Source organism: Heterodontus francisci, chromosome 2 (genome assembly GCF_036365525.1).
Source record: "Heterodontus francisci isolate sHetFra1 chromosome 2, sHetFra1.hap1, whole genome shotgun sequence".
NCBI classification, from domain to species: domain Eukaryota; kingdom Metazoa; phylum Chordata; class Chondrichthyes; order Heterodontiformes; family Heterodontidae; genus Heterodontus; species Heterodontus francisci.
The window spans coordinates 140,254,009-140,268,657 of record NC_090372.1 but is presented as its reverse complement, the minus strand read 5'-3'; the positions used below and the strand labels follow the sequence as shown (position 1 = coordinate 140,268,657).

At 43.0% G+C, this 14,649-nt stretch overlaps 1 protein-coding gene across 1 annotated transcript in view; it reads left to right on the top strand.

Annotated features, from left to right (window-relative positions):
- The window catches only part of LOC137347208 (contactin-associated protein-like 2), a 1,554,138-nt gene that overhangs the window by 1,389,420 nt on the left and 150,069 nt on the right, over positions 1 to 14,649 (top strand). The window contains exon 20 of the mRNA XM_068011439.1: positions 13,034 to 13,127. Coding sequence (XP_067867540.1) covers positions 13,034 to 13,127 — 94 coding nt within the window. The remainder of the gene's footprint in view (positions 1 to 13,033; positions 13,128 to 14,649) is intronic.

Genomic DNA, 14,649 nt, shown 5'->3' with positions numbered 1-14,649 from the left:
TTCCATCCTGCGGCTCAGCCAGCTCCATGGCCTCCTCCTCCATCAGCTCAGGACATGAAGATTTGGCAGCCCAGCCCACTCACTGCAATTGTGTGCAATCTTCTCCTGCAGACAGAGGGATGGAAGCTGTTGGTCCCCCAGCGGGAACAATCCCAAGACATTTCCTGATGATTGTCCAGCTTACGAATGGGGCACATAGATGCCTCCTACAAGCGGCCCATTTCCTAGAACCTCATGAGGGTCTGCACTGACATATGTCCTCCTTTCAGGGCCATTTTGCCATGGCTCAGGCAGTTTGCCTGCATCCCCTGACCCTTTTCCCAGGTCTTGGTGGGCACCCCCTCTCCATCCATTACACCCTCCTGCTTTGCCAGATGCAACACCCAAGAGCTGAAGGCATTAAGAGGTACTCACTTTCACTGCCCGGATGAGGGCATTGAGCCACTTGCGGCACTGTATCCATGTCCTTGGAATGACCCCACGGCTGCTAACCTCCTCTGCGATCTGCAGCCAGGCTAGCTTGGTCAGGTTCCCAACTCTCCTTTTCCTGTCCCTAGGCAGCCGGAAGAACACCTGGAGAGAAGCATCACTGAAGCATGGGGCCACCTCTGGTCTAATTTGCACCATCACTCTACAACATTTCTGAACTCTGCCACTCCTATCACTGCAGACAGCAATGTTGAATGCATGCTGACAGCACTTTAAAAATGGTGCCAGCACCTGCCACAGCGTCAGCTGTCGCTGGCATCTCCACCTCTGCCCCCGCCACCGATCACGTAATAGGTCGTCCCCCATATTTCATTGCCCTTAATTGGCCAGTTGCCGCTGGACTGCTCCTGGCCGCGACATGCCGCACACCCGCTTTCAGGCCTGATGATGGAACCAGCGTCTGCCAAACAAAATCCGGCCCTATGGCATTGACAAATCATAGACAGAAAATATATGAGCACAATTTAGAAAATTTGTATCAAATGGTAACCCCAGAAAATAGTTAAGAGTTGATTTAATTTCTTTCTTTCTTGAATGAAGCAAAGAAAGAAAGAAAATCCGTATTTTAATGTTCACAGTTACCTATTACATCACAGCACACCACTGTGCTTGAGAAAAAATTATTGCTGCAACTTGCAGCCCCTAATCAGTACCAGGCATATGATTGAGTAATTAATTACGTTTAAAAAAACAGGGAGAGGTTTAGCGCTATGCATGGGTTTTCTCATTCAACTAATTACTTTACCTGAGACTATTCTAACACAAACAGGATTATACCAACTTGTAATGGGGTGTGATGTTGAAACAAATGCAGGGGACAAATTGAAACAAGAGAGAAGGGGAGAAATGAATGTACCTATAGGATGAAGACCAGAGACATAAGTGGAGAGAAAGTGGCAAATATATGTCACACCTCAAGATTTTTGACGATTGTTCTATAGAAAGGACTTGAAGAAGGATTCTATTCCAACATTGATAAGGGTAGTGCAGTGGATGTGCTCTACACGGATTTTAGTAAGACATTTGACAAGGTCCCACGTGGCAGACTGTTCAGAAAAATAAAAGCCCATGGGATACAGGGGAATGGGCCAGTTGGATTCAAAATTGGTTCAGTGACAGGAAACAAAGGGTCGTGGTTAACGGATGTTTTTTCAAATGGAAATCTGTTTCCAGTGGCGTTCCACAGGGCTCAGTGTTGGGTCCCTTGCTGTTTGTGGTATATGTTAATGATCTGGACATAAATGTGGGAGGCATAATTGGGAAATTTGCAGATGACACAAAAATTGGCCATGTAGTTGATAGTGAATAGGATAGCTGTAGACTCCAGAATGATATCAATGGTTTGGTTTAGTGGGCGGAACAGTGGCAAATGGAATTCAATCTGGAGAAGTGTGAGGTAATGCACTGGGGAGGACAAACAAAACAAAGGATTACACAATAAACGGGAGGATATTGAGAGGGTTAGAAGAGGTGAGAGAACTTGGAGTGCATGTCCACAGGTCCCTGAAGGTGACACGGCTGGTAGATAAAGTGGTGAAGAAGGCATATGGAATGCTTTCCTTTATTGGCCGAGGTATAGAATTCAAAAGCAGGGATGTAATGCTGGAACTGTATAAAACGCTAGTTCGGCCAATGCTGGAGTATTGCGTACAGTTCTGGTCACCACATTACAGGAAGGACATAATTGCTCTGGAGAGAGTACAGAGGAGGTTTACGAGAATGTTGCCAGGGCTTGAAAGTTGCAGCTATGAGGAAAGATTGGATCAGCTGGGGTTGTTTTCCTTGGAACAGAGGAGGCTGAAGAATGACTTAATTCAGGTGTACAAAATTATGAGGGGCCTAGATAGAGTAGAGAGGAAGGACCTGTTTCCACTAGCGGGGAGGTCAATTACCAGGAGGCACAGATTTAAGGTGATTGGTAGAAGGATTAGAGGGGACATGAGGAAAAACCTTTTCACCCAGAGGGTGGTGGATGTCTGAAATTCACTGCCCGGATCGGTGGTGGAGGCAGAAACCCTCAACTCATTTAAAAGGTACCCGGACATGCACCTGAAGTGCTGTAACCTGCAAGACTACAGACCATGGGCTGGAAGGTAGGATTAGATTGGGCGACTAGTTTTTTTTTTAGCGTGTGCAGACACGATGGGCTGAATGGCCTCCTTCTGTGCCATAACATTTCTATGGTTCTATGGTTTCTAACATCCAGGCTTGAGCTGATAAATGGCAAGTAACATTCGTGCCAAACAAATGCCAGGCAATGGCCATCTCAAACAAGAGAGAATCTAACCATCTCCCCTCAATAATTAATGGCATTACCATCGCTGAATATCCCCCACTATCAACATCCTGGGGGTTACCATTGACCAGAAACTGAACTGGGCCAGCCATATAAATATTGTGGCTACAAGGGCAGGTCAGAGGCTGGAAATTCTGTGGCGGGTAACTCACCTCCTGACTCCCCAGTGCCTGTCCACCATCTACAAGGCACAAGTCAGATGTGTGATGGAATACTCTCCACTTGCCTGGATGGGTGCAGCACCAACAGCACTCAAGAAGCTCAACACTATCCAGGACAAAGCAGCCCGCTTGATTGGCACACCATTCACTACCTTCAACATTCACTCCCTTCACCACCAACGTAGCAGTTTGTACCATCTCCAAGATGTACTGCAGCACCTCACCAAGGCTCCTTCGACAGCACCTTCCAGTCCTGCTACCTCTACCACCTAGAAGGACCAAAGGTAGCAGATGCATGGCACACCACCAATTGCAAGTTCCCCTTCAAGCCGCACACCATCATGACTTGGAACTATATCACTGTTCCTTCACTGTCACCTGGTCAAAATCCTGGAACTCCCTTCCTAACAGCACTGTGGGTGTACCTACCCCACATGGAAATGCAGCGGTCAAGAAGGCAGCTGACCACCACCTTCTCAAGGACAATTAGGGATGGGCTTTAAATGCTGGCCTACCCAGCAACACCCACATCCCATGAACGAATAAAAAAAAATCCATTTAACAATATAATTATCAATGCAATGCCAATCAACCTCTCTGGCCCAGAAAAAGAACAATTTAAATGGTTCAATCTTATTCCTGCATGAGGTTAATTGCTGTTAGAGGTTTTAAAAATGTCAAATTTAATATTTCTGCATATTTTTCTTACTTTTCCTTTCTGTCTCCTTTTTTCTCGCTGTTAATCCATGATTTCTTTACATATCTTTGAGTCATTTGGACTGGAACAAAATTTGGGAAAATCAAGGAGAAACAAAACAAATTCAGTTCAGTGTTTGTAAAATTAAAACTAGCTGAGTTTTGAAAGTCCAATTATTGTGAAGGTCAGTTGGCTATCAACTGTGACAATTCTGCGAAATGGAGTAAAAAAAATGATGAGGTCCTGCTATTAAATTCGGCAGCACCTTCACATCCTGACATTTATGCTTTCTTGACCCTTCTGCCACCAGCATCCCCTACCCCCCATTCACTCCCTGTAAATATCAGGGCCAACATATTCAAATCTGTGATAGTGCCTTTAAAATCAGATAAAATTGCTTCTTCAGGATGCATAGTAATAGCATACTTTCTATGACAATCTAACTTAAGTTTGCACTCCATAAAGTAACATTTTTAGCAAGGAACCTTCCTTTTGCTGGTAAAGAAATTCAGCATTTGGTGGATTTGCTGCTTGTTTGCTACACTAGGTGGTGCTTTTGGTACAATGTTTTTTTAACTCAGCATTGTGCTTAATGCATGGGAAATACGCATCCAAAATCTCAATTGTATGTTAGAATCTGCATGATGCATATTAATATCTTTCCACCTGAGTTCTCTTAACTTTTGGGTCGATCAGAGACCAAAAAGGTAATTTGTGTGTGCAGGCGGATGATGTGGGTATAGTTCTTAATGAATACTTTGCATCTGTCTTCACAAAAGAGGACAACGGTGTAGACATTGTAGATAGTGAGCAGAAATGTGAAATATTGGATGTGAGAGAGGAAACATCGAGGGGTTCAGCATCTTTGAAAGTAGGTAGATCACCAGGCCGGGATGAAATGTATCCCAGAAGGAAGAAGTAATGGAGGCTGTGACCATTATTTTCCAATCCCCTCTTTCCACAGGCGTGATGCCAGATGACTGCAGGACTGCTAACTTTGTACCATTGTGTAGAAATGGAGGAAGGGAGATACTGACTAATCACAGGCCAGTAAGCCTAACCTCAGCGGTGTGTAAATTATTAGAAAAAAATTCTGAGGGGCAGTATGAATCATTATTTAGAAAGGCATGAAGTAATAAAAAACAATCAGCATGGATTTGTTAATCTATGTCCGCTGGTTATTGACCCCACTGCTGAGGAGAGGTCATGTCTGACTAACTTGATTGAATTTTTTGAGGAGGTAACAAGGAGGGTGATGAGGGTAGCGCACTTGATGTAGTCTACATGAATTTTAGCAAGGCTTTTGACAAGGTCCCACATGACAGACTAGTCAGAAAAGTAACAGCCCATGGGATCCAAGAGCAAGTGGTAAGTTGGATCCAAAATTGGTTCAATGGCAAGAAGCAAAGATTCAAGGTTGACAGGTATTTTTATGACTGGAAGTCTGTTTCTAGCGGGGTTCTGCAGGGCTTGGTAATAGGCCCCTTGCTTCTAGTGCTATGTATCAATGATTTAGACCTAGTTGTTGGGGGAATGACTAAGAAGTTTGCAGATGATACCAATATTGGTTGTGTGGTTGATAGGAAGAAAACTGTAGACTGCAGCAAGATATCAAAGGACTGGTCAGGTGGACAGAAAAGTGGCAAATAGAATTAAATCTGGAGAAGTGTGAGGTAATGCATTTGGGGAGGGCAAACAAGGCAAGGGTAACACAATAAATGGTAGGATACTGAGAAGTGTAGAGAGGAATAGAGGGACCTTGGAGTGTATGTCCACGGATCCCTGAAGGTAGCCGAACAGGTAGATAAGTTGGTTAAAAAGGCAGCCAGGATACTCTCCTTTATTAGTCGAAGCATAGAAATAAGAACAAGGAGATTATGCTAGAACTGTGTAAAACACTAGTTAGGCCACAGCTAGAGTACTACGTACAGTTCTGGTTACCGCATTACAGAAGTATGTGATTGCACTAGAGAAGGTACAGAAGAGATTTACGAAGATGTTGCCAGGAATGGAGATTTTTAGTTATGAGAAAAGATTGGACAGACTGGGGTTGTTTTATTTGGAACAGAGGATACTGAGGGGAGATTTAATTGAGGTGTTTAAAATTATGAGGGGGCCTAGATAGAGTGGATAAGAAGGGACTATGCCCCTCAGCAAAGGGGTCGATAAACAGGTGGCATAGATTTAAAGTAATTGATAGAAGGATTAGAGAGGATTCGAGGAGAACTTTTTTCATCCAGAGGGTGTTGGTGGTCTGGAACACACTTCCTAAATGGGTGGTAGAGACAGAAACTCTCATTGCATTTAAAAGAAAGTTAGATATGCACTTGAAGTGCTGTAACCTACAGGACTACAGATCAAAAGCTGTGTATTAGGCTGCGTATGGTCTCCTGAGCAATAACTTTTCGGTGTTTTGATTCTCCTAGTATCTTTATAGCTATGATGATCAAATTTCACCACATAGAAATTCACAAGCATTTTCATAGGGCTTTGTATATTTTGTGTATGTTCTTTTGCCCCTTGCTTTTCTTTCCCTTTCAGGGTCCTAAATGCATCCTTCTTCATTCTAGAAGGTGAGGGCAGAAAGACCATTGTCTTCTGTGAAATTGCCACCAAAATCATATTGCACATTCTATTGACTTAAGTTTGTTGAGACAGTTAGAGGCATAATTGCTTGCCATAGGGTGAGATATTGTTGGATCCCATTAGTTGCACAAAGAGAGACGAAGTCCGACTGTAGCTTTAGGAAACTTTATTGCAGTACTTAATTGTTACATCTTCAGAAAACTTAACAATGAACTGAACTAAAACTAAAAGCAACACACACACTGAACTAACACTGAACTAACCACCCCCCACCCCCCCTGAACTGAACTAACTCTTCGCGCCAAATCAAGCCTGATTATAGTTATTCATACAAATCAGTAACACCTACTCTTTGTTCCCAATTGGTCTACAAACTTCTGCAGTTTCTTGGTGTCGGGGCCTGATTGGGGTACTGCCTTGTCAATTTGTTTTTAACTTCTTACTTCAGTTTCCCATCCCCTTATCTCCTTGTGAACCGTTAGGCTGATTGCTATACAATAAGCTATTATGAAGCAGCTTACAGTTGTCCTGTGAAGTCTACTCCTACTGATAAGCTGTCTCTGCAGCTCCAAGGTTATTTTGTCAGTAGGCTATACTTAATTGATTAGTTCACTTTAAATGTCCCCAATAGTTCTGTTCTCGAAAATTCTGTTCCCACAATATATTGGGCCAGATCTTGATAGAGCTGGGCATTTCACGGCACATGCCATTAGTCAGACATTTTTCTGCACCCTTCAGCTTGAATAATGTTTGCGCTGTAACTTGCTGAAAGTGTGAGCTGTTAATGGCATGGTGAGGGCAACGGGGCATCTGGGAGCTTAGTGAACAGCAGGAACAGCAGTCTATCTCCTTAACCAATGAGAGTTAAGGATTGAAAAAGAAATAGAGGAACAATGGAGAAGGAGGGTACATTTGAGCCAAATCAGGTGCAGAAAGAAAAATATAGATATGAAAAGAAATCATGGATTAAGAGAGGGAAAAAAGGAGACAGAAAGGAAAAGTAAATCAACCAGCACGTTCTGAAGATTCACACTTTATGGAATATCAGTTAATTCCGTGAACTTGCTGGCTGATTTTTGCAATAACAGCACGCATCATTAACACACCATTACTTTTCCAACAAGATCAGTCCAACATTTAGTTCTATAGCTCCCACAACTTCACTAAACAGGAGATTAGCGGTTATGTGATGTTTTACCTGCAAAACTGACATGTGACTGACACATGCAAATGTTGCACAGTGCTAGGACCTGGATCTGTAAGCATGTGTGAAGTGGTGATTATCTTAACCACTACTCTGAGGAGTCTTGTTTCTCTTTATGTTTGTTTAATCTGTACATGTTTTCATTTTAAGCACTTCAGTCTTTTTTTTAGTTGATACTCCCTACTTCTGAATCCTTCTTGCTCCCTTATACCTTTCTATGATCTCCACACACCACGCACCCATCCTTGACCAAGAGTGAGGTCAGACAAGTGAGCTATTGCCAGACTTCTGCAAATCCTGCTCTGGAACAGCCAAAGAACCATAGAAAAGTTAGGGCACAGAAAGAGGCCATTCAGCCCATCATGGCTCTGCTGGCTGAAAAAGCTAGTCGCACATTTTAATCCCACCTTCCAGCACCTGGTCCATAGTCTTGCAGGTTACAGAACTTCAGGTGCAGATCCAGGTACCTTTTAAATGAGTTGAGGGTTTCTGTCTCCACCACCGATCCTGGCAGTGAATTCCAGACATCCACCATCCTCTTGATGAACAGGTTTTTCCTCATGTACCCTCTAATCAGTTTACCAGTCACCTTAAATCTGTGCCCCCTATTAATTGACCTCCCCACAAGGGAAAACAGGTCCTTCCTCTCTACTCTATCTAGGCCCCTCATAATTTTGTACACCGAAATTAAGTCATTCTTCAGCCTCCTCTGTTCTAAGGAAAACAACCCCAGCCGATCCAATCTGTCCTCATAGCTGCAATTTTCAAGCACCGGCAACATTCTTGTAAATCGCCTCTGTACTCTCTCCAGAGCAATTATGTCCTTCATGTAATGTGGTGACCAGAACTGTACACAATACTCCAGCTGTGGCCTATTCAGTGTTTTAGTTCCAGCATTACATCCCTGCTTTTATATTCTATACCTCGGCCAGTAAAGGAAAGCATTTCATATGCCTTCTTCACCATTTTATCTACCTGTCCTGCCACCTTCAGAGACCTGTGGACATGCACTCCAAGGTCTCTCACTTCTTTTAACCCTCTCAATATCCTCCCATTTATTGTGTATTCCCTTGCTTTGTTTGCCCTCCCCAAATGCATTACCTCACAATTCTCTGGATTGAATTCCATTTACCACTTTTCCGCCCACCCAACCAAACCATTGATATCATTCTGGAGTCTACAGCTATCCTCGTCACTGTCAACAAATGGCCAATTTTTGTGTCATCTGCAAATTTCCCAATCATGCCTTCCACATATATGTCCAAATCATTAATATATACCACAAACAGCAAGGGACCCAACACTGAGCACTGTGGAACGCCACTGGAAACCGCTTTCCATTTGAAAAAACATCCGTGCACCATTACCCTTTGTTTCCTGTCACTGAACCAATTTTGAATCCAACTGGCCCATTCCCCTGTATCCCATAGGCTTTTAATTTTCTGACCAGTCTGTCATGTGGGACTTTGTCAAATACCTTACTAAAATCCATGTAGACCACATCCACTGCACTACCTTTATCAATCCTCCTTGTTACTTCCTCAAAAAATTCAATCAAATTAGTAAGGCACAACCTTCCCTTAACAAATCCATGCTGACTATCCCTGATTAATCCATGCCTTTCTAGATGACAGTTTATCCTACCTCTCAGAATTGATTCGAATAATTTTCCCACCACCGAGGTCAGACTGACCAGCCTATCTCTCGCACCCTTTTTAAACAATGGTACAGTGTTTGCAGACCTCCCAATCCTCTAGTACCTCACCTGTATCGAGTGAGGATTTGAAAATGATCCTCAGAGCATCCGTTATTTCCTCCCTGGCTTCCTTTAGCAGCCTGGGATATAATCCATCCGGTCCTGGTGATTTATCCACTTTCAAGGATGTCAGACACTCTAGTACTTCCTCTCTCATTATGCTTATTGTATCTAATATTTCACGGTCCTCCTCTTTAAAGTTGATATCCATGACCCTTGCACCAGGGACGCAACTTACCATCCTGAAATCACGTCTGCGACCACAGAAACGCTTGTCTGTTCCCCTAACTACAGAATCTCCTACCACTATTGCTCTCCTGTCTTTTCACCTCCCTCCCTGCACAGCTGAGCCACCCCTGGTGCTCTGGTCATGACTCTTGCTGCTCTGTCCCATTGGTACTCCGAACTGAATACCGGTTAGAAAGTGGGATGCCCTCCAGGGATTCCTGCACTACCTGCCTTGCCCTTCTTGTCTGTCTGGCAGTCACCCAGTCCCTCTCTGCCTGCGGGGTGACCACCTCCTGAAACGTGCTATCCACATATCTCTCATCATCGTGAATGCACCTCAGCCATACCAGCTGCTCCTCCAGTTCCAAGATTTGGCGCTCAGGTTTTTGCATTTGGTGGCACTTTCTGCACATTTAGTTGCCCAGGACACGGGTTGGGTCCTGGAATCCCACATGACACAGGATGTGAGCAGCCCTGCCATGCCTTGAATTATTTATCTACTGCGCTGAAATTGGAAATCAGCTCCTTCCACTTCACCAAAGTAAGAACCAAATGCTGGAGGGTTAAAAAAAAGTAGAAAAAAAGGAGCACCTCCTCCCCCCTTCACCGAACTCCCCACTCACCAAACCTGTATTTCCACACTCTGCTTGCAATCTGCAAGCCGTTTTCAGGCTGCTCTCAGACCTCTGTATTTATACTTTTTTGGAGCTGAAACTGCAGCAACCATATTGGACTGGTTAGCTACTTAACTAATCAGCTACTCTGCAGTAGAGCTTTTTAAACCCTGCCTAAGGCTGGAAGAAACTTATTTTATTTTCTTAACTTATTTTACTTTATTAACCTACTTAGAAGGTAAATCCCAGTTAAATACTAGCTGCAGACCAGATTTTTAGAAAGATATTGATCTTTATAGTCCCCACTCACCAAATTCATACCTCCACTCTCTGCTTGCAGTCTGCACACCAGCTAGGAAGTGGGCAAGAGCAATCCAGTGCATCTATCCCTTTGGCTTTCCCTCTTTCCTGTCCATATATAATAAAGGGATATGAAGCCAAAAGACTTGCAGGTTGGTAGGTAAATTGGCCAGTATAAATTGCCCTTAGTATAGGTAGGTGGTAGGGAAATATAGGGACAGGTGGGGATGTGGTAGGAATATGGGATTAGTGTAGGATTAGTATAAATGGGTGGTTGATGGTCGGCACAGACTCGGTGGGCCGAAGGGCCTGTTTCAGTGTTGTATCACTAAACTAAACTAATGCTTCAATGGAATTTCATACCATTGAATCAATTATAATTAAGGGACATATATTTGGGAGAATTGAGTGTCACAGTAAATTAGAGCACTCTTTTCATCTCTAGGACCTGCATTTAAATCCAATTCAGGCGAATGGAATAAGAGTGTTGTCTCATTGATGGCTAAATAAAATCAGAAAGTTTCAACCCATAGGGACAAAACTACGTGATATCCATAACACTGCACTAATCAGCAAATCAGTAGTTTTATTCAATGTAATTACTGAAGCAGAAAATATGGTTAAGGATCACTTTTGGGGTAAAATAATAGGAGCTTGCATTTGGCCGTCATATACATGACCAAGGAATGCATGATGCTACTACCAACATCCATCATATTGCAAAGAACAAAAACAAATCCAGTTATCCAATCCCATTACCAACCCTACCTCCCAACATGCACACGCGCAGGCACACATGCACTATCTTAAAGATTACATAATTAAAAATAATTACATAATTAAATCTAGATGCAGAAATCAACAAGCGCATGGGTAAGGCTTCCACTGCTATGTTCAGACTGGCCAAGAGAGTGTGGGAAAATGGCGCACTGACACGGAACACAAAAGTCCGAGTGTATCAGGCCTGTGTCCTCAGTACCTTGCTCTATGGCAGCGAGGCCTGGACAACGTATGCCAGCCAAGAGCGACGTCTCAATTCATTCCATCTTCGCTGCCTTCAGAGAATACTTGGCATCAGGTGGCAGGACTATATCTCCAACACAGAAGTCCTTGAAGCGGCCAACATCCCCAGCTTATACACACTACTGAGTCAGCGGCGCTTGAGATGGCTTGGCCATGTGAGCCGCATGGAAGATGGCAGGATCCCCAAAGACACATTGTACAGCGAGCTCGCCACTGGTATCAGACCCACCGGCCGTCCATGTCTCCGTTATAAAGACGTCTGCAAACGCGACATGAAATCGTGTGACATTGATCACAAGTCGTGGGAGTCAGTTGCCAGCATTCGCCAGAGCTGGCGGGCAGCCATAAAGACGGCTAAATTGTGGCGAGTCGAAGAGACTTAGTAGTTGGCAGGAAAAAAGACAGAGGCGCAAGGGGAGAGCCAACTGTGCAACAGCCCCAACAAACAAATTTCTCTGCAGCACCTGTGGAAGAGCCTGTCACTCCAGAATTGGCCTTTATAGCCACTCCAGGCGCTGCTTCACAAACCACTGACCACCTCCAGGCGCGTATCCATTGTCTCTCGAGATAAGGAGGCCCAAAAAGAAAAAAAAAGAACATAATTAAAACAACGTAGCTGTTAAAAATGCAATTCTCCTAAAATGTTTCTAATTTCTTTGTAATCTCATTGCAAAATTGTTTGTTGAATCTTCTTTTGAAGAGAGCAACCTCGAATGGGAATGACACCTCAACTTGGCACTTAAGCCCTACTAATTGTTACTTTTGCTTGTTCCAATCAAAGACCTGTATTGTATCATTTGAAATATGCTTCAATGAATGAACAAAAGCTTTTGTTTACTCATTTGTATTTTATGAACCTAGTGTTTCAAGTTGTTTTCTCATTTTTTTTCATTTTGTTGTCAAAACTAAGTGATTCATATTTGGCACCTAAAGAGAACAGTTGTATAATCAGATGTAAAAAAAAAGGCTTGCATTTATATAGTGTCTTTCACAATCTCAGGGCGTCACAAAGTGTTTTACAGCCAATTAAATAATTTTGAAGTCGCTGCTGTAATGTACAATAAATCAGATGTAATTAATTTAAACTTGTGTTTCAAAGCCGTATACAGAGGGACATAAAAAATAATTAAACTAGAATCATTTACCCAGTTTAAGGGAACTTTTACATAACTCAATTCTATGTAAGCATTTCACCATATTACCAATTTAGAATGAAATTTGCTGAAAGTGTCCTGCTTATCATTCTACATTATAGAGCCTGTATTTTGTAATTATACTAAAAAATCCCAAGGAGAGAAATTTAGGAAATGCCATAATACTTAATATGGCATAAAGGGAAAATTGTAATTAAAAACTCTTGGCTGAATGTTCATATATTATATTGTTAACATATAAATATTGGGAAAAATTTGTTTGCTTGACGTCACTTCTAGTGCTGCTACGCAGACTACATCAATTTCCCTGGGTCAGACATTGCTGTGAGCCGCTACCTGCATGGCCCGCACAAGTTTCATCAATTTTATCAATAAGGAATATTGCACAGGTAGCGGCCAGTAGCTTCTGCCCCTGAGGAATCAATTTATCTGTGTAGCACGCCAGACAAAGGAATGTTTCCACCTAAATATCATTTTAATTTGACCTAACAGTTTTTTAAATCTTTTTTTCCATTCTTTGTTCAGCTGGATCATTATCCTCCAGTTCCTTACAGCCTGCCAGCAACTACAGATATCGAGTTTAACTCTCTGAAGACCCTGTTCCTGGGGCGAGTCGTTGGTAAGTGTGAGCAGTATGAACAAATAGCTTTCTTCTAAAAAGCACAAGAGCCTAGATTTTGTGGTTAGTGACAAAGCAAAGGTCGCTGACCTCAAAGAAAACTGCCTACAAAGCTGTAGCAATTTCTGTGGTGCGGACTTTCCCTTTCCCAATGGCGGTTTAAATCTGGAGCAAGGGAATCTCCTGGCGTGCAGTAGAAGAGATGTCAGTAAACAGGGTAAGCAGCCAGCCATATTGAAGTATTCTCTCAGACAGAAAATTAGAAAGTTTAAAGCACTGAATCCCTTCATTTTTAATTTAAAATTTCAGGTAGTGAAATAAATGAATATGATTGGACTAAGATAGAAGCAAAAATAAAGCAAAACAAACTTTAAGAAATGTATTATTTGAAGAATATGCATTTTGTTATCATAATGGAGAAATTTGACATGTCGCAAGTATAAAATCAGCTTTTCGGGGCAAGTCAGGATGTTTAGCAGTTGGGAAGGGTAAGAAAGAATTCAATGGGCCACGATTTTCTCCATCCAATTTATGCTGAAATTTACATTGGTTTCTACACCAATCTTGGCAACTGCAACTGAAAGCAAAGTTTCCCAAGAATCGCATAAGAATACGCCCAAATGTAAAATCTACCGTAAACTAAGCAGAAATCAGTATAAACATGTGGGGCCTGAGGAAAGCACAGACCATACACTATTTATCTCCTTTAAGTACCTTTTATCTTACTGAAGTTATAAAATACCATCAAATCATAGAACCACAGAACCATAGAAAAATTATGGCACAGAAGGAGGCCATTCAGCCCATCATGTCTGTGCTGGCTGAAAAATCTAGCTGCCTCATCGAATCCCCCCTTCCAGCACCTGCTCATAGCCTCACAGATTACAGCACTTCAGGTGCATATCCAGGTACCTTTTAAATGAGTTGAGGGTTTCTGCCTCCACCACCATTCCTGGCAGCGAACTCCAGACACCCACCAACCTCTGGGATAAAGGTTTTTCCTCATGTCCCCTCTAATCCTTCGACCAATCACCTTAAATCTGTGCCCCCTGGTAATTGATCTCTCCGCTAGTGGAAACAGGTCCTTCCTCTCTACTCTCTCTAGGCCCTTCATAATTTTGTACACCTCAATTAAGTCACTCCTCAGCCTCCTCTGTTCTAAGTAAAACAACCCTAGATTTATTTAATTATTTATCTTTTATGCACATAAAGCACAGCATTGGTTAAATTTTACACCCCCCCCAAAGAGTGGTATGGTGGCAGGGGGGTGGCGTAAAATGGAGCGGGAGGCTCTGGGAGCCTTTCCCGACCCGCGGCTGCCTCCGCCGCCACTTTACGCAGAGTGGCGGTCATGAAAAATGGCCCGCCCGCCCCAAACCAATCAAGGCCCTTAAGTAGCCACATAATGACCTTCGCCAGCCTCCATAGGGATTTTACCTGTGGGTAATCAGGCGGCCGAGGCCCAAGAGAAGCTGCCTGACAAATGCAGGCGGCTCTCTGACAGCCCAGGGGGGACCTTCAT